This window comes from Mastacembelus armatus, chromosome 24 (genome assembly GCF_900324485.2).
Source record: "Mastacembelus armatus chromosome 24, fMasArm1.2, whole genome shotgun sequence".
In the NCBI taxonomy this organism is placed as follows: Eukaryota; Metazoa; Chordata; class Actinopteri; order Synbranchiformes; family Mastacembelidae; genus Mastacembelus; species Mastacembelus armatus.
In genome coordinates this window covers 15,869,584-15,889,389 of record NC_046656.1, presented here as the reverse complement: position 1 = coordinate 15,889,389, position 19,806 = coordinate 15,869,584, and the positions used below count along the sequence as shown (strand labels likewise).

The 19,806-nt window shown below is 39.9% G+C and overlaps 1 protein-coding gene across 2 annotated transcripts in view; it reads right to left on the bottom strand.

The window, feature by feature from the left end:
- The window catches only part of syne2a (spectrin repeat containing, nuclear envelope 2a), a 65,348-nt gene extending 45,609 nt beyond the window's left edge, over window positions 1-19,739 (bottom strand). The window contains exons 1-38 of one of the 2 annotated variants that reach the window (XM_026318309.1): window positions 19,603-19,739; window positions 19,173-19,253; window positions 17,134-17,195; window positions 15,147-15,242; window positions 14,928-15,005; window positions 14,755-14,847; window positions 14,356-14,552; window positions 14,041-14,240; window positions 13,631-13,731; window positions 13,172-13,261; window positions 12,715-12,819; window positions 12,483-12,620; window positions 12,210-12,374; window positions 11,899-12,011; window positions 11,647-11,815; window positions 11,433-11,529; window positions 11,145-11,344; window positions 10,907-11,059; window positions 10,518-10,655; window positions 10,301-10,402; window positions 9,877-10,044; window positions 9,498-9,656; window positions 8,788-9,411; window positions 7,218-7,352; window positions 6,538-6,693; window positions 6,257-6,405; window positions 5,314-5,641; window positions 4,753-4,868; window positions 4,391-4,508; window positions 3,980-4,125; window positions 3,381-3,531; window positions 2,416-3,293; window positions 1,886-2,041; window positions 1,635-1,785; window positions 1,346-1,504; window positions 999-1,166; window positions 770-871; window positions 230-433 (exon numbers count right to left, since the gene is read on the bottom strand). In XM_026318309.1, the coding sequence (XP_026174094.1) occupies window positions 230-433; window positions 770-871; window positions 999-1,166; window positions 1,346-1,504; window positions 1,635-1,785; window positions 1,886-2,041; window positions 2,416-3,293; window positions 3,381-3,531; window positions 3,980-4,125; window positions 4,391-4,508; window positions 4,753-4,868; window positions 5,314-5,641; window positions 6,257-6,405; window positions 6,538-6,693; window positions 7,218-7,352; window positions 8,788-9,411; window positions 9,498-9,656; window positions 9,877-10,044; window positions 10,301-10,402; window positions 10,518-10,655; window positions 10,907-11,059; window positions 11,145-11,344; window positions 11,433-11,529; window positions 11,647-11,815; window positions 11,899-12,011; window positions 12,210-12,374; window positions 12,483-12,620; window positions 12,715-12,819; window positions 13,172-13,261; window positions 13,631-13,731; window positions 14,041-14,240; window positions 14,356-14,552; window positions 14,755-14,847; window positions 14,928-15,005; window positions 15,147-15,242; window positions 17,134-17,195; window positions 19,173-19,248 (6,441 nt within the window). In that variant the 5' untranslated portion in view covers window positions 19,249-19,253; window positions 19,603-19,739. The remainder of the gene's footprint in view (window positions 1-229; window positions 434-769; window positions 872-998; window positions 1,167-1,345; window positions 1,505-1,634; window positions 1,786-1,885; window positions 2,042-2,415; window positions 3,294-3,380; window positions 3,532-3,979; window positions 4,126-4,390; window positions 4,509-4,752; window positions 4,869-5,313; window positions 5,642-6,256; window positions 6,406-6,537; window positions 6,694-7,217; window positions 7,353-8,787; window positions 9,412-9,497; window positions 9,657-9,876; window positions 10,045-10,300; window positions 10,403-10,517; window positions 10,656-10,906; window positions 11,060-11,144; window positions 11,345-11,432; window positions 11,530-11,646; window positions 11,816-11,898; window positions 12,012-12,209; window positions 12,375-12,482; window positions 12,621-12,714; window positions 12,820-13,171; window positions 13,262-13,630; window positions 13,732-14,040; window positions 14,241-14,355; window positions 14,553-14,754; window positions 14,848-14,927; window positions 15,006-15,146; window positions 15,243-17,133; window positions 17,196-19,172; window positions 19,254-19,602) is intronic. The other variant, XM_026318310.1, reaches the window with a different exon arrangement.
- Between the last annotated feature and the right edge of the window lie 67 nt (window positions 19,740-19,806).

Here is a 19,806-nt window from a genome sequence, read left to right as displayed (position 1 = left end):
TGTTAATTCCGGGTTTATGTGTTATTTCCTGGATTTAAAAAAGATTTATCTACCCACAACATAATTTAGGCAAAAAGCAGCAATGTATAGCATCTACGAGGAACAAGCACAATTCTATGCCTCATGATTTAAATTGATTTACGGAGATGTCCTCTATGCATTTTTAAATATAAACTCTTCCACAAGATATTTATATCTGTATTTGCTCCAACTTCATCTCAGAACGTACCTTAAGTTTTGCAAGTACTGTTGCACCTTCTGAACCTCTGAGAGTGAGGAGAGATTCCTGAATATTCTGAAGAGAGCTGAAGCAATTGGCCATCCTGACAATAATTTGTCCCTTAGCAGCCACCATCTGCCTGTAAACATCCTCAGCTTCAGAAACAAGGTCCTTCAGCTGCGCTATTTTCTTCCTCATCTGGGTCTCAACCACCTAAACCAGACAGAATCAATCAAGAGACCTCCAAGACACTTTGTCTGCAACTGAAAATTAGCACTAATCCAGAAGTGCTGCCCAAGAGTCTCAAGATTCACAAGGTTTGCCATAATGAATTGGAGCAAGGCACCAAACATGCCAAAATACTCACTGTCCCTCTGCTAGAAAAAGTACAACCCCTTATCTTATCACATTAAAAAAGATTATACAACTGAAAAGTTGAACTATACTGGAGTTTGTATATAAACTATATTTATATATTTTCTATCCTAGAAGTTGTGTTTCAGTCTGAAACAGCCTAAACAGAAGAAAAGTCTGAGCTACATGTTGTACCTGTAGCTCCAGAGGGGGATCTGTGTTTTGAAGCAGCAACTGAATCTCAGTGGCTCTTTGGTGAAAACGTTCCATGCTTTCCTCTTGGGCCAATATCTCAGCCTGGAGTGAAAGGGAGGTTTGTTATTATTCAAAGTGTAGAAATCTGGAGATCATCTAACCGAACATATGATGGCCCAGAGAGGTATGAAAGTGTATTACAGAATGATAAACAGCAGTTCAGTGTTACCTGCAATGTCTTGATGTCATCCTCAGTCTGAAAAGATGGAGACTGGGCAAACACTGTTAGTTTATTGGCAGCCCAGCTCTCCACCTCCTCCCCCAGCTGAAGGACACCATCCCACAGAGTCAGGCCAAGATGCAGGTTTTCAAGGTGACAATCTGTTCTTTCTGATATCTGAAAAAAAAAAAAAAGAAGCTCCAATTAGCACAAGCACTCGAAAATATGTAACATATGACAAAGAAATAAATTAATTAAAATAAATAACACACAATTAGGCAAACCAATAATATCTGTAAAAGTGACACAAACATAACATAATAAACTGGTTAACAGTTTAAAGTGGCTAAACTCACATCCAGCCAACAGTCCATGACAGCCTCAGCTTCACTCTCAAACGGCATTGTGGTGCATTCTGGGATCTGACGGAGATGAGTGTGAAGCTGTCTGCAGATATTTCGTATCTCTTCTACACGATCCCCAAGACTGTTCAGCTCTGCTTTTGTTTCCTGGACCTTGGACAACACACAAACAATGAGGGTAAATACACAAACAGATTTTAAGTTTAAATATTGGCACAAAAAAAAAAAAACTAAAGCCAATAATCAAAACTGAATTAAAGATTTTGATATATTTATGTTGTACTTTAGTGTGTAGTCTCTGCAGGTTGTCTTTCCCCATGTAGGAGGCGTGTTCACTGATGGTGTTTTCCACCCTCTGCAACGTCCCACTTAGCTCACCACGAACGCTCTGAAACCTTTTCAGCAGCGTGGATATGATGGAACACTGGTCCAGCCTGTATGTGACCCACAACACAACATATATATCAGTAGATCATGACAGACAGAAGCAGTAATAATCAAACACAGGCTTGTCATTGGTCCTCTTGTGTTTACCGCTCAGTTACAGCTTTTGTCGTCTCTTCCCAGAGATCTTCTACCTCTCTGCCTGGACTCTCATCAAAGATCCCTGATGAGAATGCATCTTGTACATGCTGCAGCTCAGAGTGGAGATCAGCAAGATGACATTCCAGCTCTGTCAAAACACGTGTCCTGGACAGGGCAAAACAATCATGAGTGTCTAGGTTATTAGAATGGAGGCTACTGCCACTGCACAAAACAGAAATGTTGAAGCATACATGGAATACCAGATGTGCTTTGCACATTTGTATAAACTGAACTTCTGATTCTATTGCTGTTTCAGTTGTATATAATGATTTTCGTTTTTCCACTTTTAATAGCTGAAATGGCCAATCACATTTATGCTACATTCACATTTATGCTACATCCAGTTTTTGCTAAAGTACCCAAAGACACTAAAGATGTTGAGCACAGATTTGGAAAAAATCTGATGTTGTAAACATCAGTATGTATTTCCACAGAGATTATAACATCATTTTGTTTTTGGACCCAGATCAGTGCTGTACCTCTGCTGCAGAGCAGGCAGACTGGGCTCCTGCAGCCCCAGCTGCTCAGCTGCTCCCTTTAGCTCGCTCAGTGCTACTAACAAGGCAGCTCTCCTCTGGACCAGTCTCTCCTTTTCTTCACCCTCTTTCTTAAACTTGCTGATTTCTTTTCTCTCATCCTTGGCATTTCTTTCAGGCCACGGCTTTTGAGCCTTGTGCTCTTCTTCTTTTTGTGACTTTGTGTCACTCTCTCCATTAAGCCTACTCCTTTTCATTTCCAACTCTGACTCCTCTTCTGTTGTACATGGAGGGGAATACTCCTGTGCTCCTCCCTGCTGCAGTGAATCTTCCCCAGTTTTCGTCTGATGCATCTCCAAATTATCATTCCTCTGCATTTGCTCCTTTCCCATTGGATTTACCCCATCTTTGCTCTCCCTCTTTCTGGCTCTTATCAGATTTTCCTCCACATCCACAACATGCTTAAACAACAGTGTCACAACATCCTGGCATGTCACAGTTGCACCATCCATGGTCAGAGTCAACCCTGCTGCCTTTAAACTGTTGTCAACAGTGTCAGATTGTTCCACAGCAGTCTGCAACCTCTGCTGCATTGCTGCTTGCCAAGAATAACTCTCCTGCGCCCAGAATTCCTCCTGGTTTGCCAGCAGAGCTGGGATGTCTGCCTTGACTTCCCTCACTGTGGCCAGGAAACAATCCAGAGCCTGGGCAGCTGAGTGAACCTTCTCCAGCTGCTGTCTAAGCTGCATGACATCATGAACACTATTATGAACAACCGGGTGGAGGGATAAAGGGGATGTGGCCTCTGACTGTTGTCTTTCATTTTTACTGCTTTGTTCTGATAGATTTTTTATTTCTGACTGCAGTTTGTCATCCATTTCCTGTGCAACAAATAAAGGGTTAATCATAATGGTTAAATATGTAACTACAGACTTGAAGTGTTAATTATTTGAAAAGCAAACATATACCTTTAAGTCAAACACCAGTCTAGGATCAGCCAAGGTAAGAGAGGTGATGTCAATAGACTCTCTATGGACCCTGTCCAGTTTTTGTGTGATCAATACCATCTGATCATCTGCAGACTCCATCAGACCAGCAGTTCTCCGTACAGTTGTCATCCTGACACAAACCAAGGTAAAAGCAACCTTACTTATCTTAAGCATAATCATTTATTAATACTAAAATATTTATTTACCTCTGTGGAAGATTGTATAATCTTTGAAAGCTACTGTTGAGCCACCGTGGATGAGAAATGAAAAATTTTGACATCTAAATTTCCATGAAAACTGGGCACACTATCTCCTGATGAACACTGTGATACCATTGTAAGCAGCTACGAAACGGACTTCAAAGTGATATGTTTTCAAGGTCAACAGATTGTACAGCAGTCATTTTAAAATTATGTTTTTCATTACTTTCCAAAATAAAACTAGGTACAATTACACAATCTATCTGATGAAATTAATGATTAAAATCAACTTCCTGTTACTATAGGGCCAGGTTCTGTACCACTTCGTCAAAATGTTATGGTTGTACTGGCTTGACTGATCTGAGAGATGCACTGTACCGGTTCTGTAGGTATATTTGTTGGTCTCTCCACTCCCGAGTCAGCTGCTCCCATTCTCTTTCCACTTCACTGGTCATCAGATGGGGGTACTGGGATAGCTGGTGATCAAGCTCAAACCAGAGTGCCTCTGTTTCCTGCTTTAAAGTCTGTTGCGAAGAAGAAATGTTTGTATAGAGATCAAAATGCAAACTGAAAACAGTGAACACCATGACTCAGGCAGAAAATATTCAATGCACATATGTTTCAGACAGAGCCTTTCCTTAATGCATTGGTTACTGATCTAGGTTGCAAAAATGTGTTACAATGCAAATATGATACTGAGGTTCATTTTAAGAGCATATCACTGATATTAAATGAATGCTGCATTTCACTGTAATGGGGTGAGGTAACATAAAATATGCTGCAACTTGCCTGCAGTTGCTTCTTTTGGTTCTGCAGTGAAAAGATGGTGACTGGATGTGGGGAAAACTCCAAATGTTGCTTGTTCTTCTGAAGTTGAGACTGAAATACCAAGCAGGACTTTCTGTACCTACAGTGAAAGATTTACCAAATGTTTCAACACATTCTAATAATAAGCCTGCTGCAAAATCTATATCATGCACATCTCACTTATGTACACAAGGCCCAGAGGACTTCTCTATAGCCAAACAATGATTCAAACTTGGATTACTGTGCTGATCAGTCAGGTTTAAATTAAAACAATGTTTCACATGCATGTCAGGTTTTTAGACAACAGAGATGTAAGTTAAAGACTAAGAGATCTTAACCCATACCTTTCCAGTACTTCCTGTCCAGAGGACTGTTCTTCCTGTGGTGAGGCGAGTGGCTCTGGAATGACAGTCCACTCTACGTCCTGCTTCGTCTCCACAGTGTCGCCCCTGACAACTGCCTGGGAGGTGGGAGAGTTGTAGCAGTGCAGTGAAGAAAAGAGCAAAAGATAGAACAGCAAGTTTATCCTATTACTGTGGATTAGTGCCCTACAGCTGGTGCTGTGTGAGTACCAGCCAATGAAACTTAAGTTTGTTTATAAATGAGAACACATATGGAAACGGAATTTATAACGTAAATATGAGTGATTTAGGGCTAGTTAAAATGTGCAAGACATATATTCCACTGTAATATGCTATAAATATTTAGGCTTGGATTTTGCTTTTGCCTGTTTGGTTATAAAAAACAGTGAAGAATACATGAAGAACTGAAGGAAAACAAACATTTGTTTAATGAGGCTCTGGCTAAACACTGAGAAATTAAAAAAAGGAAATAGCAGCACAACTATACACAATCATAGTTTGCTTTTACATTATTTTTACTTTTAAAAAATGGTTTCTGCATACCTGTATATGAGTTCGGGTTTGATGACTGCTGATGTGCAGTAGATGAGCTTTCAGTGGCTGCTCTTGGACTTGAAGCGAAGATTTTAGATTTTTCCCTGGCACAAGGCCTCTGTGCTGTTGCAGGTGGCCCATGCTTTCAAGTGGGACATTTTGAGATCCCAGGGGCAGGATATCACCATGAAGTTGCACTGAACCAGCCACAGGTGGGAAATCTGGTTGTGGGATGTCCACGCTTTGTTTCACTGGTAGATGAATGTTGCCCGGATGTGTGTAGACCGACATGCCAGTCGCTCTCTGCAGGGGGTTTCCCCCAAGCTGCTCTCCCCTGCTGAGTTAAGAAATGTTCATCAGGTGGAGGCCAGGGTCAGTCAGTTAGAACCACTCAGTCCAAAAGGCATCCCATTAAGATTAGTAGACTTCAAGGATTACAGAGTGACACTGTTAATGAGCAAACTGATAGTTAACTTAAAGAGTCAGTTCAGTTTGGAGATGCAATAAATTGAATGTTAATTAAAAGGTCAATTTTAATGCAACAAAATTTTTCTCCAATTCTGTTCAAATTCCAGTTCATTAAAGCCATTTACCTCCCTATGAATGGCTTCAGTGCGGCTAAAACAAGCATAAAATATTTAGCATGCTGTGTGAAAACAAATGTATTAAAACTGATATTTATTTATACTGATCAGTCTGACTAGAGAGGTGACAAAAAGAGTTCCCCTCAACACTTACATTATTAGGATTGTACTATGGAAATTAAAATACCCATCAATGACTGCCAGGCTTTGTTGGGTGAAAAATGAAGGAGGTATGTTTTACATATTTTGATGGATATGAAAATAGGACTGGACAGAGCAGACATGCACGTATGGAAAGGCAAATTTTTTTATTGCAAGAGAACAACTAAAATATTAAACCCCATGATGTTTCTCCTGCATTATCTTACCCATCAGCTGGAGCCACTGTGTCACCTTCACTTGACTCGTCCAGCTGGTCTGGTGCAAGGCAGGATGATTTACTTGGTGTCAGTGTTTCACGCAGCTCTTGAAGTGATTCAACATGTTCCTCAATAGATGCAGCTCCTTCAGTGGCAGCCTGGGAGGAAGGTGAACCTCTGAGAAACTGAAATCTAGTATTATTTTTACTGGTTATCAGGTCTTCTCTCAGAATAAGACAGTTTGCCACACAGTTAAATGTTAATGCCCTGTTACAGAAGTGTTCGGGTACCTCTTGCTGCTGTGAAGAGCTGTGGTCAGTCTGGTCAGTAGCTTTATGAAGAGCGTTAGTATGCATTACACACTGCACAATATAAAATGACTGCTCTCCTTTCCTGAGTTCAGACCATAATATGGGAATGAAGGCAGCCATTTCTCTGCATACATCCTGAGTGTGACACAGACACTTAACTTAAAGAGAATCCTTAAGATAAGTTAAATTAGGTTATAACGATAGAAAGGGCTGTAGAAAAAATACCAGTAGATTATTTGGGACAATACATAAAGCTAAAACTCTAAAAAGTAAAAGTGTAAAAAATTATTTTAACCAGCATTTTAAAAAAAGCCATAAAGGCAAAATCACTATCAAAACAGAGAATTTTTCACTGTATAAAAATATAATTATCTTTATGGTATATGACAACTGACAAAAGTATATTTATCATGTCTTTAAAACAGAAATTAATGGGAAGGCAAACACAAATCAATTATTAAGAATGAATTAGTAAAATTAAGTTTCAGGAATTGATACTGGATTAGATTTTATTTATATCTGTAAAATAAAGATGTATTTAATCCTTCCTTTAGTATATCATTAAAACCATATTATTAGGTTAAAAACTTAATAAAACCAGTTTTTGATAGAGCTTTTGATCAGTCTCTCACAAACTCCATTACCAACCCCTGTCATACCTCCCACTGCCTTCTGACTGAATCAGAGAGGAACATCAGGTCCTGGAGCTGAGGCCCAGAACAAAAGGCCCCAAATCCTTCCACTGCATCCAGGAACTCTTGGAGGATGGAAGGCTGCAGGATCTTTAAGGCTTTCTGCACACAAAGACAAATAGCTAGACAAATACACAAAATCAAACTGGCAACAGCACAAAGCAAAACACCACAGTCATTTAAAGACTGTGTCCCTATATTAGAGCTTTCCAAGATCTAAGTGGATGCTGCATTTACCGAAGGACATAAACAGGGTTCCCACTCTTTTCAAGACATGATTGTTTCTAAGGATGATACTTCAGATGGGGCTCAAGCTCTAGACTAACAGATTCCTCTGTAAAAATCTCTTCAGAACAAATTAGTGTGCAAAGGTTTAGGGCACCTCAGATCTTTAGACTGTTATCCATGGCACAGTGGCATCAGACAGTTCAGATCAGTCACAGATTCATTCTGCAGCACAATAAACACCCGGTCTGATTCATAATGGACCATCTTCAGCAACAAAGAGAACAGGGGGCCTGTAACATGGTGCTGTGACTGAAACTGCCTATATCCACTGAATAACCAAATGCCAAATACACACAAAAAAAAATCTTACAATAGTTAAAGTGTTAGGTCTGACTGCGCGACTGTTTTATCTTTATAAAACCTTTATTTTTCTACTAAAACAACAAAAATGCGATTTCACTGTATTTTGTCCACCTGGACAAATAAGGTTGTGTCTGCAAATCACAATATTATCTCTTAAAGTTTAAAAACAAAACACAGGCTGTTCCCATTGATTAAGGTCAGGCTAAAACACACAGTGTCCAAATCACAAACAAAACAAGTTGTTAAACAAATCGTAAACACGCAGCTAATGCTAGCTAATGTTAGCTACTTAGCTAGCAAACCTTTACATTATCGAGGACAAGCTAGTTAAATTGTGAAAACGATAATCTCGCAGTAAATCTGGTCATCAGCCAACATTTACCTCTGTATTTAAATAATCATTTGGTTTATATTTGTTAGTGCAGGGTATATTTTAGCAGTGGTTGAATTTGAGCGTTTTTATTCTTGAAACCGCACCTTGTCTTCATCGAGCTCAGGTGGCTTGCGATGCGTTCAAAAGCCGTAACTTCGTGCGGTATTCAGAGCTTTTCAACACTCTGTACCTGTTACTCCAACTTCCCCTGGCTCCTGAACATGTTGTACAGTAGCCCTAATGTCCCACGATCATGCAAACTGTTTTTAAAACATTTTACTAATTTCTCATAACTTTCCCAGATGTGCAAGACTAGTCTAAAAACATAGAAAGGAACCGTGTTAAATAGAAATAAACAAGTCCAAACCTGGTTCTGACTTTAAAGTCGCATTGAAACGTCTCACATTTATTTACAAGTGTAAGCGTGTATGTTTGGCAAAGGATGAAAAAGTAGGAATCTAAAACTAATCACTAAGGTTAAAATTGTGTTCTGAGCGTAAACCTTTTTCTATAGGTTAAAAACAAGAGTAGTGGTGTTTGCCTTAATATTTTATATCTAATTTAAAAATGTACCTGTTTCTTCTTGGCTTGTGACACTGAAGTCTCTTTGCCACCAAATAACTTGATGGCTTGCTGCATACGTCCTTGCAGGCGAAACCTTGCCTTCTCCAGCCTGCTCCTCGCCATTGACTGGGCCTTTGAATGAACTTCACTGTGGACCATGATTGGTTTTTGTGGAGATGCTTTATTACTCTGAAGAGTGTTTGGTTGTCCTATTATTCTGGGTTTAGATATGCGAGTTTCAGAGCAGGGTGACCATTCCTTTTCTTCTGGAACTGCAGGCATCAGTCCAACAGGGGTTTGCACCACCACTGAGTCAAAATGATGTTCTGGTTCCTTTGAATACTGAGGCAGCATTTGGATTTCTATGGGGGGTATAACAGTGGTTGTTTCACCCTGTGTGTTCATGTGCTGGGTTTTAGGCCAACCCTGGAGACCTCTTGTGCTTTGTTGAGGTGCATGAGATGGAATCTGGACACAAAGCTGACTTGGCTCCTGGGTTTGCAGCTTAACATTCCCAACTTGGTCCACTTGTTTGGATCTGGCCACAAGAAATAACCCTGTCTCTGGTGTCTGATGGACTGGCTCACCCACACGTCGCTTAAATCCAAGTGAACTAAACATTCCAATAATTTCCTAAAGAACGGCAAATATACGCATAATATGAATATAAAGAATTGTTGAGAAACTGAAATGAATCACTATATGTTAATTTAACTCACCTGGCAGTGGGCAACAGCATCCAAGATCCTGTCCTGCATGTTAGAGGTACTCAGGCAACACAGAGGAGAGGTTTTCTGTACTCGCGCCACAAGGGCCTGCAGGTCCTGTCCCTCAATTAAAACCTGACTCTCCAGCTGTAAGCCTCGTGAAATCAGCACCTGGAGAAGATTATATAGTTTACTTTGTCTGTGGTCTATGGTGCATCACTTCATTTTAAGGACCTAAGCCAAGCAACTGGATTTTTGTTCGATCTATTTATGCTTTGCAGTTGTACTATAGTGAGACGAAATCGTGTCTGAGTGGCCTGGTTTCTTGTGTCACTCAAACTATCGTAACAAACTAAACTTTAGATCAATGAATAGCTTTCTGTTTACTGACTTTGGCTGTAGGATCCAGTGCAGAGCTTCCTCTGTGCTTTTTCTCCTTCAGGCACTGGTAACAGTCCAGGGCATCTGTGCTCCAGTGGTGCAGCTCAGCCAGACGACCCTCTAGCCTGGATGCAGCCCGCTGCAGCTCTCCACAGGTACTCTCTGCTGCAGCCAGCATCTGTCAAATACACAGTAAATATATAGGTAGTTACTCCAGGACTGAGCCTTAGTTTGACAACACAGTGGCACCATGGGAACAGGATAAATGTCAGTAATAAACAGGATAAATGTCAGTAATAAACAAAAGCATTCCAGTATTTGAGTAGTTAGCACTGCATTTACAGAATAATAGCATTTGAACCGATTCAATAAATACTGGCTTCAGAATGGGCTTAGTCAAAAGCAGTGAGTCAGTGAGTTTTACTGGAGAGTACCTGTGGGAGAGTTTGCTTGCTGCTCTCTGCATAACTTGTTTGAAAGTCTGGGGATGGACTGAGAGATGACAGCTGCTGTTCGACCATTTTTTTTCTCAGTAGCTTAGAAGTAAAGAAGATTGTAAGTAGATGTAAAAAAGGCAAACTCAAGAATGTAAAGAGTTAAAAACAATTGATATTATTATCTACCCATTTATTTGTTAATATGTAAATCCACCTGTAGTTTCTGTCTGTTAGCCTTCAATGGCACAGAGGCCACTTCCAGTGGCCGCCTCAGTAGCCAAGTGGCCTCCTGGGTCAGTGAATACACCATTTGAGGACACACGGGACTGACACTGGACTGTGACGATACTTCCTAAAAGAGAAATGCTTCATGAAGGAACCTTTATCGCTCCTGTTATCTCTGTGCCTTCTGTGTTACCCTTTACATCACATTCAAAATAAAATCAGTAAAACTGAAAAGAAGCTTATAACCTTTGACAATATTTACAAGATAGTAACTGGTTGAGATAAATTCTGTAAAATATAGATTCTATTTATATTCATTCAATCTTAGCAGCCCCATCATGAAATATCAGAAAGAACAATGAGAATATATATACTCACAAACTTTGTCCTCTTTATACATTCAGCCCACTGCATGTTGACCTTGCTGAGTTGCTTGGCCAGGCTGTTGCTGGTTGAAGTGTCTGTCATTTCAACAAGAAAGTTCCCTGTCTCATTTAGCTTAGCCTGACATGATGCCCATTGATTCATATCCTGCAGTAACCAAAACATGAGACAACATTATTTTTTGCAGCATGACTCCTTCAATGTAAACATTAAACTGTATGGTGAGAATCACCTGTGTTCCCACAGCAGGAGTCTGAGCCTGTGCTGTCTGTTCCAGCCACGTCTGCAGAGAAGTATGGCAGCTGTTGTAAGTCTCCCACGCAGATGCCATCCTCTCCATCGTCCCTCTCACAGACATCACAACCTGGGTGACCCGTTCAGCTTCACTTTCTGCTTCCTTCACCTGATGTGTAACAAGCTGGGAATCTTCACCTGAGCAGTGGAGAGTGGGTAGAAGTCAACAATGAAGCTAGGATTTTGTGTTTACAGAACTCTTATCACAGACACATTTAGCTCATACTCAGTGCTGCCTTGCTGGTGTAAGCGTTTCCCTTCTCCTTCAGTTTTTGGAGAGCATCAGTCAGAATGAAAAGCATGCCTTGGCGCTCCACTGTTTCCTAGACAACAAACCAATCATTTATAAGATAAAGTATGTGTATTATTTATCAAATCCACAGAAAATTAACTCAAATCATTGTGGTAATGACTTTAAATAAGATTGAGAATACACTTACCTGCCAGTCCTGCAGAAGTACATGTACAGCTTCTTTTGATGTGTAGGGAGCTTTCCAGGTCTGGACCTTAGCAATGACACGCTTCAGGAGGTCCAGTGCAGTGTGACAGGCTTCCTGGTATTCCAGCTTGATCCCTTGATACTTTGCTGTGACTCGGATATGGGTTACACTGTTTGAAAGTAAGAATTAACATATTGTTTAGTGATATCAGTGATATTAATATTTCTGGCTTTAAACAATTATGTCATGTACCGTCTCTTTATCTCATCAAGCTTGTCAGGGGGAATTATTATATTTCCTGAATCATCCATGTTGTGGTAGCCATCAAGAGTTTGGATGTGGTGGCTCATCTCCTTAATTAAAGTCTGAAGCACAAAACAACATAATAAGCACATTCAGTGATGACAGCATCAAGTTTCATGTCACAAGTCACAAGATATTGTAGATATTAATATCTACCTCATTTGTGTCATATCATCTATATGCCATTTCCAAGTTTCAGAGCACAAAATAATTGTCATTTTTAGAACAAAATTTTCTGATAGCGTCACAGGACAAATAACCTTTAGCGTGTCTTGTCGAGCTCTTGCTTCTTTTGCAGCATCTGCATGGTCTTTCATTCCTCCTCCTCCTTCTCCTAGTTCTGCCTCTGCACACTGCAGCCACACAACCACTGTGTTCAGAGGAGGAGGAAGACTCAAGTCCAGGTCTGTTTTACATCTCTGTAGCTGGAGACACACATACATAATAAGTACAAAACCTGGCCACAAAAGACACAGCGCAGTGGAGCGTAGTGTGTGACTCTACTGCTGATTATCCACAGAGCATTTCCTCACCTCCTCTTCCAGACGATCCCATGCTGTCCTCAGAGCATGCTGCTCTTGGCTCAGCTCAGGACAGTGTCTCATGGCAGCAAGGTGAGTCATCACTGGTCTCCTTTGCTCAGTGAAGGAGCTGACAAGGCTCTGAAACACCTGGTGACCCACACACAGCAGCTCGATCGTTCTGCAACAATGCAAAATATACAAACCAAAGTTCTCTAACTTCACTTCTGGTGCTTTGCTTTACCTGATATTTTTCTGCGTAGTTTGATTTCTCCCATGCTTCTGTGAGTTCCTGGTAGGCCTGCTGTAGCCAGCAAGTCATCTCTTGTGCCTGCTTGCCTGGAGAGACCTAAATTGTTGATAAGAATATTTTAATGCTGGAAGAGTGTAAACCAAAGTTAAAAACAATGTGAGTATGTGGGCTATTTGTTCAGTGCTAACAGTTCCCAAGTGTGTTTCAGTTCTCAATGATTTGTGATGCCTGAAAACATCAGCAACAAAGTGTTTTTTTAAATTTAGCAATCAGATTAATCATCTACATCACATTTTTGATGATAAAAATTCAGAATTTCCCACATGGGGGATGAATAAAGTATCTATCTATCTATCTATGCCTCATTAATGCAAATTACTGTGTTGGGGAAAGCAATAAAAGTGAACAAATATTAACAGAAGAATTTCCTTGTTTGGTGTGTCACTACCTGATGTATCGCTGAAACAGAAGCTGCTGGAGTAAAGTGAAGAGGCAAATTCACAGGGGAGAAACAGAAGGGCTGATCCAGAGGAAACAGCTACACCACCACCATAAGAGATCATGAAAAACAGGGAAGATAGTTAACACCCCTCGGTTTCATGCAGGAGATTGTGGATTCATAGACGTGCTGTAGATCGGTTGATGTAAAAATATAGCCAATAATAAAAAGACTCCAATCTCCACCTGGAGAGCTAAAAACATGATCACTATGTTTAAACACAAACTGGTGGAATTAGTCTGTTAAACTGGCTCAATCCAAGGAGACACAATCTATACAGAGGAAAAAAGGACAGTATAGCTGCAAATCAAAGAGCATGCCTGATTTATGGCAACATCACATTCATAAGTTATTCAAAATAAAGTACGATGTGAAACCATGATTACTAATATGAGTTTGATTGCAAACCTGTAAATGGTCATCAGGTCCTGGCAGGTCATTAGAGTACTGCAGAAACTGGGCCACATATGTCATTATTGACTTTTCATCAGGGTCTTTAACATCAACATCTGAGGTGAAAAAAAATACATTATTCAGCCTGGCAGGAAATCGAATTAAGGGTCATGTCAAACAACATGAAGTAAATCCAGCTTTAATTTTGTTAAGACTACTAATATGTTATTTATATGTTTATATCTTAAGTACAGTTCATTTTAAATACTCTTACTGCTTTGAAGAATTTAGCACCTCAACACCTCATCCTCTACGTCTGGGTGTTGATTTTACAAATGGTTGGGATCAGTGGTCTGTTACATTACTTGTTAGGCAGAAACATAAACATTATTGTGAACAGTCATGCAAAATCTCATCAGCCTCACCCTGGGGCTCCAGCAGACGAGGGATGTGGAGGTCCCGCTCAGCCAAGTAAAAAGCTTCCTCCAGGTTTTCCAGGTTGCTTTTGGACTGCACCAGTGAGAGATCAACCAGCTGTGGTCTGAGGGAACACAGGATGGCCAAGAAGGCCTCTCCACTTCTCCAGCTTGACTTAAAATCCTTCACATTGACAGAGCTACCGACCCTGTAGAGAAAAAGGCAGATAAACAATGAAAACAAAAAAGGTAAAAAAAAAAAATTGTTTTATTAATCTAACAACTGCTTTAAACATAAACTTAATGGTTAAAAAAAAAAAACACCTTTGGCACTGGTCCCTGACCCACATAAGCAGGGCCTTTTTGGCAGATATTTTGAAGCGCCTGTAAAGGGGAGATGTCCGACCAGGAGGGACTGGACTAGCTGGGACTGGGCTCCCAGACCAGGAGTCCAGGCTGGTCAAAGAATCAAGGGAGGAATGACGAGAACTGAAGGACAGAGTGCTGGCCAGCTCCTCAATCTAAGATACAGACAGTGAAACAATATATGGTACATAAAATAATCAATATCAAGCATTATGATGAATTCGTAATTCATCACAAGATGCTGTTCCCTTTGTTTCTGCTGTTTCGGTTTCTCCTCCTACTTTTTGCACACTAGCAGCAGTTAAAGTAGATTCATATGGGGTGGATGTAATAATTTGCTTTTACTTTAGTACTCACGTGACAGTGGAGAATGATGGTCCATGTGAGGCCAAGGATGATTGAAGGATTTCCATCTATAACATCTGAAATGTTTATGTTCACCAGTTTGATCTAAACCAACCAACAACAACAAGTGTTACAACTAAAATACAATACAGGTTCACATGCTCTGTTTTTGTGTGGAAACTTACAGATTTCTTCCTAAGGAAACTGAGTGCTGTTTCAATGTTGGCTCTCTGCTGGAATAATCCCTGGCCCCTTTGCCTTTTCTATAGAGACAAATAACATCAGCTATATTTTTCATAGTAATTTTTATTTTCAAATGTTTGTGCTGTTTGGGCTTTTTGCCAAACACGTACCGGTTTGGAGGAGGAATATACAAGTTCACTTTACCTATATTAGTAACTCACCATGGGCTGGCCACTCATCACCTCCAACAGGTCAAGCAGCTGTGGCCCATCTCTAATATCAGAGAACAGGTCTGACACAAAGGAGGGAGGAGATCTCTGTAACAACACACAAAATGAACTGGTTGAAATGTCCTGATGCACAGCACATCCAAATGCAAAGTGCTTGGGTTTATGTGAAATCTATTATTCATCACTGACTTTAGCAGCCACATTAACTACAGTGTGTGAGGAGACACAGTAAATACTTATCATGGGTCACAGCAGATGAAAGTATTTGCACTGTAACTGTTCTTGTTACTTTGCTTTTAAATGTCAAAACAGCAGAGTTTACAGCAGCAACTGAAAGCAAATGCATTGTCAAATAAGATACAAGCAATGGAAACATTTAAATCAGGGGTGACCACTGTCTTTCAAATGTTTTTCAACTATCCCTGCCCAACCCACTGCAGATTACCTGGATAAGGTGTGTTCAGTCCATGAGAATCTGGAAGATACCATGTCGGATGAAGGTGGAAGTGAGGGAAGACAAAGCGAAATGGTATCCCCCAGCTTCTGATTGGCTGAAAACATCTGATCCAGGTAATCAGCAGTGGGTAGGGCAGCAATAGTTAAAAAACAAGCAGGGCAGTGGCCCTCCAGAACCAGGATTGGGCACCCCTGATTTAAATCAATCAGATGTGACCTAGCAAAACATCAAATAGATGGCAAATTAGACAGCTGTCTGGGTCACAGTGTCTTAGTTGCTGTTTCATTTTATACAAAACAGGAAGTACTTTAGATTTTAATCAGGTCATAAGATGAAAGGAGTAAAAGGCTGATGGAAACATTTGTTCTCAAATATTTATCCTTCTGTAAACCAATGTGGAAATCTAAAAGATAGGAAGTGCAACAAAAAGCTACAAGGTTCATGGGAAATGTGATCTGCATTGTGGGAAACACTTATATTAACACTATCACTTATATAGTATGGAGGAACTTGACTTGGTCTCATCCTTCTATTGTAATTCTAAAAATACCTTATATATTAACACTTACTGCACAGTGACATATTTTAAAATGCTCCACATACTGTACATACAACCCATAACCCAGAAGTTAAACTCCAACTCATTCAAAAACAGTTGAATTTCTGCATCAAAGCTTTAGGCAGAGTCACAACAGTGAATGTTTTTCTCCAGACATAAAGTCATTTCAGACGGGGACTGTCAGTGGAATCAAAGATTGGTATAACAGATGGAAAGTTATGAACAAGTGATTATGGACCTGAGGCTATGAAGAGGTGGCAGAGTTCAGATTACATGCCGCTCTGCTCCACTGAAGCACTATTTATACTACAGGCAAGCGCCACATGCAGCTCAAGGTCTCTTTCCAAAGAGATTCAGGCCAAGTTGTTTCCTGCACCTCACTGACTGACCAGTGAGTCAGCATGTACAGCGTGCTTTATATCAGCTACAGCCAAACCACAAGATGATGTCATGTCACTTTTCACCAGCAAAATATAAATCGGCATCTTTTCATCAAATGTTCTGGTGTAATAGAAGGTTTTGGAATATACTTCACAGAAGACAAATTATCTCAAACACGGGCCTGTAGTGAAGTTGATAAATACTAGGAAAAAAATGGAGCCATGCATTGCATCCAAAAGACAATTTGCTGCTTACACATCTCTCCCTTTCCTGCATCAGATCCCCTGTCACTCTCCAATATACAGTCACTTCTAGTGTAAACAGCTGGTTAAAAATATCAGTTCTGTGACATTACTCACAGCAGAAATATTGTTCTAACGAGACAGTATTTAAATTTCAGTAAAGCAGGCTATTACAGTTTTTCATGAATTTGTACCTTTAAAAATACAAAAAAATATACAATGTTTTACATTAAAACAGGTTACCTGCAATTTCTTGTTACATTCTTCAAACACATAAAAGTACTGAAGAATCGAATCTATCATATAAACACAAAAATATGTAGTCCCAACACAACCTACCTTTGCGAGTTGAAAATTTATCCAGTTGGTGAAAGTTCTTTTCTGAATCTGTTCATGTTCCACTGTTAAGAAAACAGAGATGGAAACTGTAATTTATACACATGAATGAACAAAATGTATTTTGCATTTGATCAGTCATCACATTTAGCAGTTCTCATATGGGTTTACTCACATACCTGTAATAATGTTTTGCAAATGAAACACATTTTACAATATTACACTGATGCATAGTTAGAGGTGTTTTTGGGAACCCTGATCTGAGTTGTAGGTAGGTCATAAGCTACTCACCGACATCTGAGAACTGAAGGGGTTTTTGATCTTGCATTCTTACAATCGATAATCAATAAAGCCACGTATGGTGACTGAGGAGACTGTCCATTTAAACAGCAGCAAATTTCTCTCTTCTCCCACAGGACAAGGCCTGCAGTTTTCTTGTTAAATCAAAGTAAGGCTACACGCTGGGATCTGGCTACAGCACGGGATGGCTTCCAAGACGGTGACAAACATAGATAGTGAGACTCACCACGCACAAGAAACTCTCAGACAGACATATGCACACACACAGTGAGGAGACTTGGAACTACCTCAGATCCTAAGATCCTGTTGCCAAAACATTAATCTTTCACGATATATAAATTTATAAAGGGTTTCCTGGATGCAGTAATATGGAAGTGAAAGATAGCTTAAAGTTTGGGGAATATTTTTCATGAGGACATTACCAAGGTAGGTGAAACAGTTTTTGCTGTCCACTGTATACTGAACCACTCAACTACCTCAACCTGCTGCCAATACAACCTGACCTCAGATAAGTGGATGAAAAAGGACAGGTATATCACCACATGTAACTTGCTGACTCAGAGCAATATACTACTTTAATTACAACTGTTCATAGAACATTAATAACTGTATCTGCCAGAAAAAGCTGAATACTGTTATTATTTCTACCTGAGTCACATTCATAAGTCTTTAATCACTACTTTCTGCAGTAATTAGAAGCTGCAAAATTACACATCTGGGTTTCTTTCCTACAGAACCAACAAAGCCATGATTATAAACAACCTGCTGAGTGTTTTCTATGATTCAGTGTGTAGTAAATAAATACATAAACCTGATGTTTTGTCTGTGACAATCAAGACACGTCAAACAGTCACTTGGGTTCAGATTTACGAACCCACACTTGTGAATACCAGATTTGGTCATTGCACTGCTCACTATGCTGTTTGTTTAAGAGCCTTTCAATGCAGGAAACTTTTTTTTTTTTTAACTGGGCTCCACCCAGTTCACCTGACAAGCCCAGTACAAACAACAGAAAGGGGCATAACCACATTCATACATTGACATTAACATCTTCCTCTCAGGTAGTTTTGAGATGGTGTCAGGCAGGTATACTTTCTACGTTCATTTACAGTAACAGTTTACAGTTATACAAACATAATGCAAACATTATTTAATGTTGTTAAAGTATGTTTTTTTATAATTCCATTGATTCTAAAAGATAATTAGCTGTAAATGTTCTTTTAATAACAATACTCTGATAATTTGGGACACAGTGAGGGCTCTTCTCTGTGCCTGGGGCTGATGGTAGAGTTTTAAAAAGATGTAATGTCCACACATGCAAACACAAAGTAAAACTGACAACACTGCATCAATGTTGTGCCCAGTCCAGACAAGACTGGACTCAACTAACTACTGAATCCCCAAACTCTAACAAGACAACATTAGGTTTTGAGACCTAATAGGACACTGACTTCATATTAAATAACTGTATAATTTGTGATCACTTAATTTCCTGCAGACATTTATCTATCTGTGTTACTCTCATTTTTACTTTTCAGACACTTCTTTAGGTTAAAAATATATGCAGATTCAACATACAGGGAAATCTCCACACTTGTACTGTGTCTTTCCTGAACATTTTCTTTTACTAAACATAGTTAGTATTTGGTGAACAGTTGATACCACACAGTAGTTGGCCATCACTGTGATTCCCCACTTACAGCACATCACATGTCATGAGCGAAGTCCTGGAATAGACTGACCTTGGAGGAGCATGTGCACATGGTCAATATCCAATGGAATGCCTCCATCATCTTCCTCTGCTCCACCTGAGGCCATGTTGTCTGCAACCAGAGGACAAATCCACCTCAGAAAGGTTCAGGTGACGTGAATTAGTAAATAATCTCCTAAAGAGAACCGATAACACTAAAAGGGAAAAAAAGTGAACACAGCCGTGTCAAAGCTATTCCAAAACATTTACATTAGCTGCATCCACCTCCTGATCAGTCATGTTGAGAACACACCCATCCACACCCTTATATTACTACAGACACACGCAGATACAAGTACACACATGCAAACGCTCAAACAAAGAGCTCAAAGAGGAGCAATAACTGTGCTGTGCTGAAAGAGCCAGTAACACTCTGCCATAATGTAGATATACAAAAAACGCATATGGACAAATCAACATACCTGTAGCAGGGCTATAGTCACTGCAGCCACCTTAGTGCATATTACAGTGTAGAGCAAATCTCCTCAGCTGTGTCCTTTCATACTGACACAACTCTGTGTTGATTGGCTGTCGAGTGACTTCAGGACTTGGCCTTTAGGTACTCCTAAATGAAACAAGGTACCTCTTGCCTATCACAGCACGAGGAGAAAATGAAAGAGTGGAAA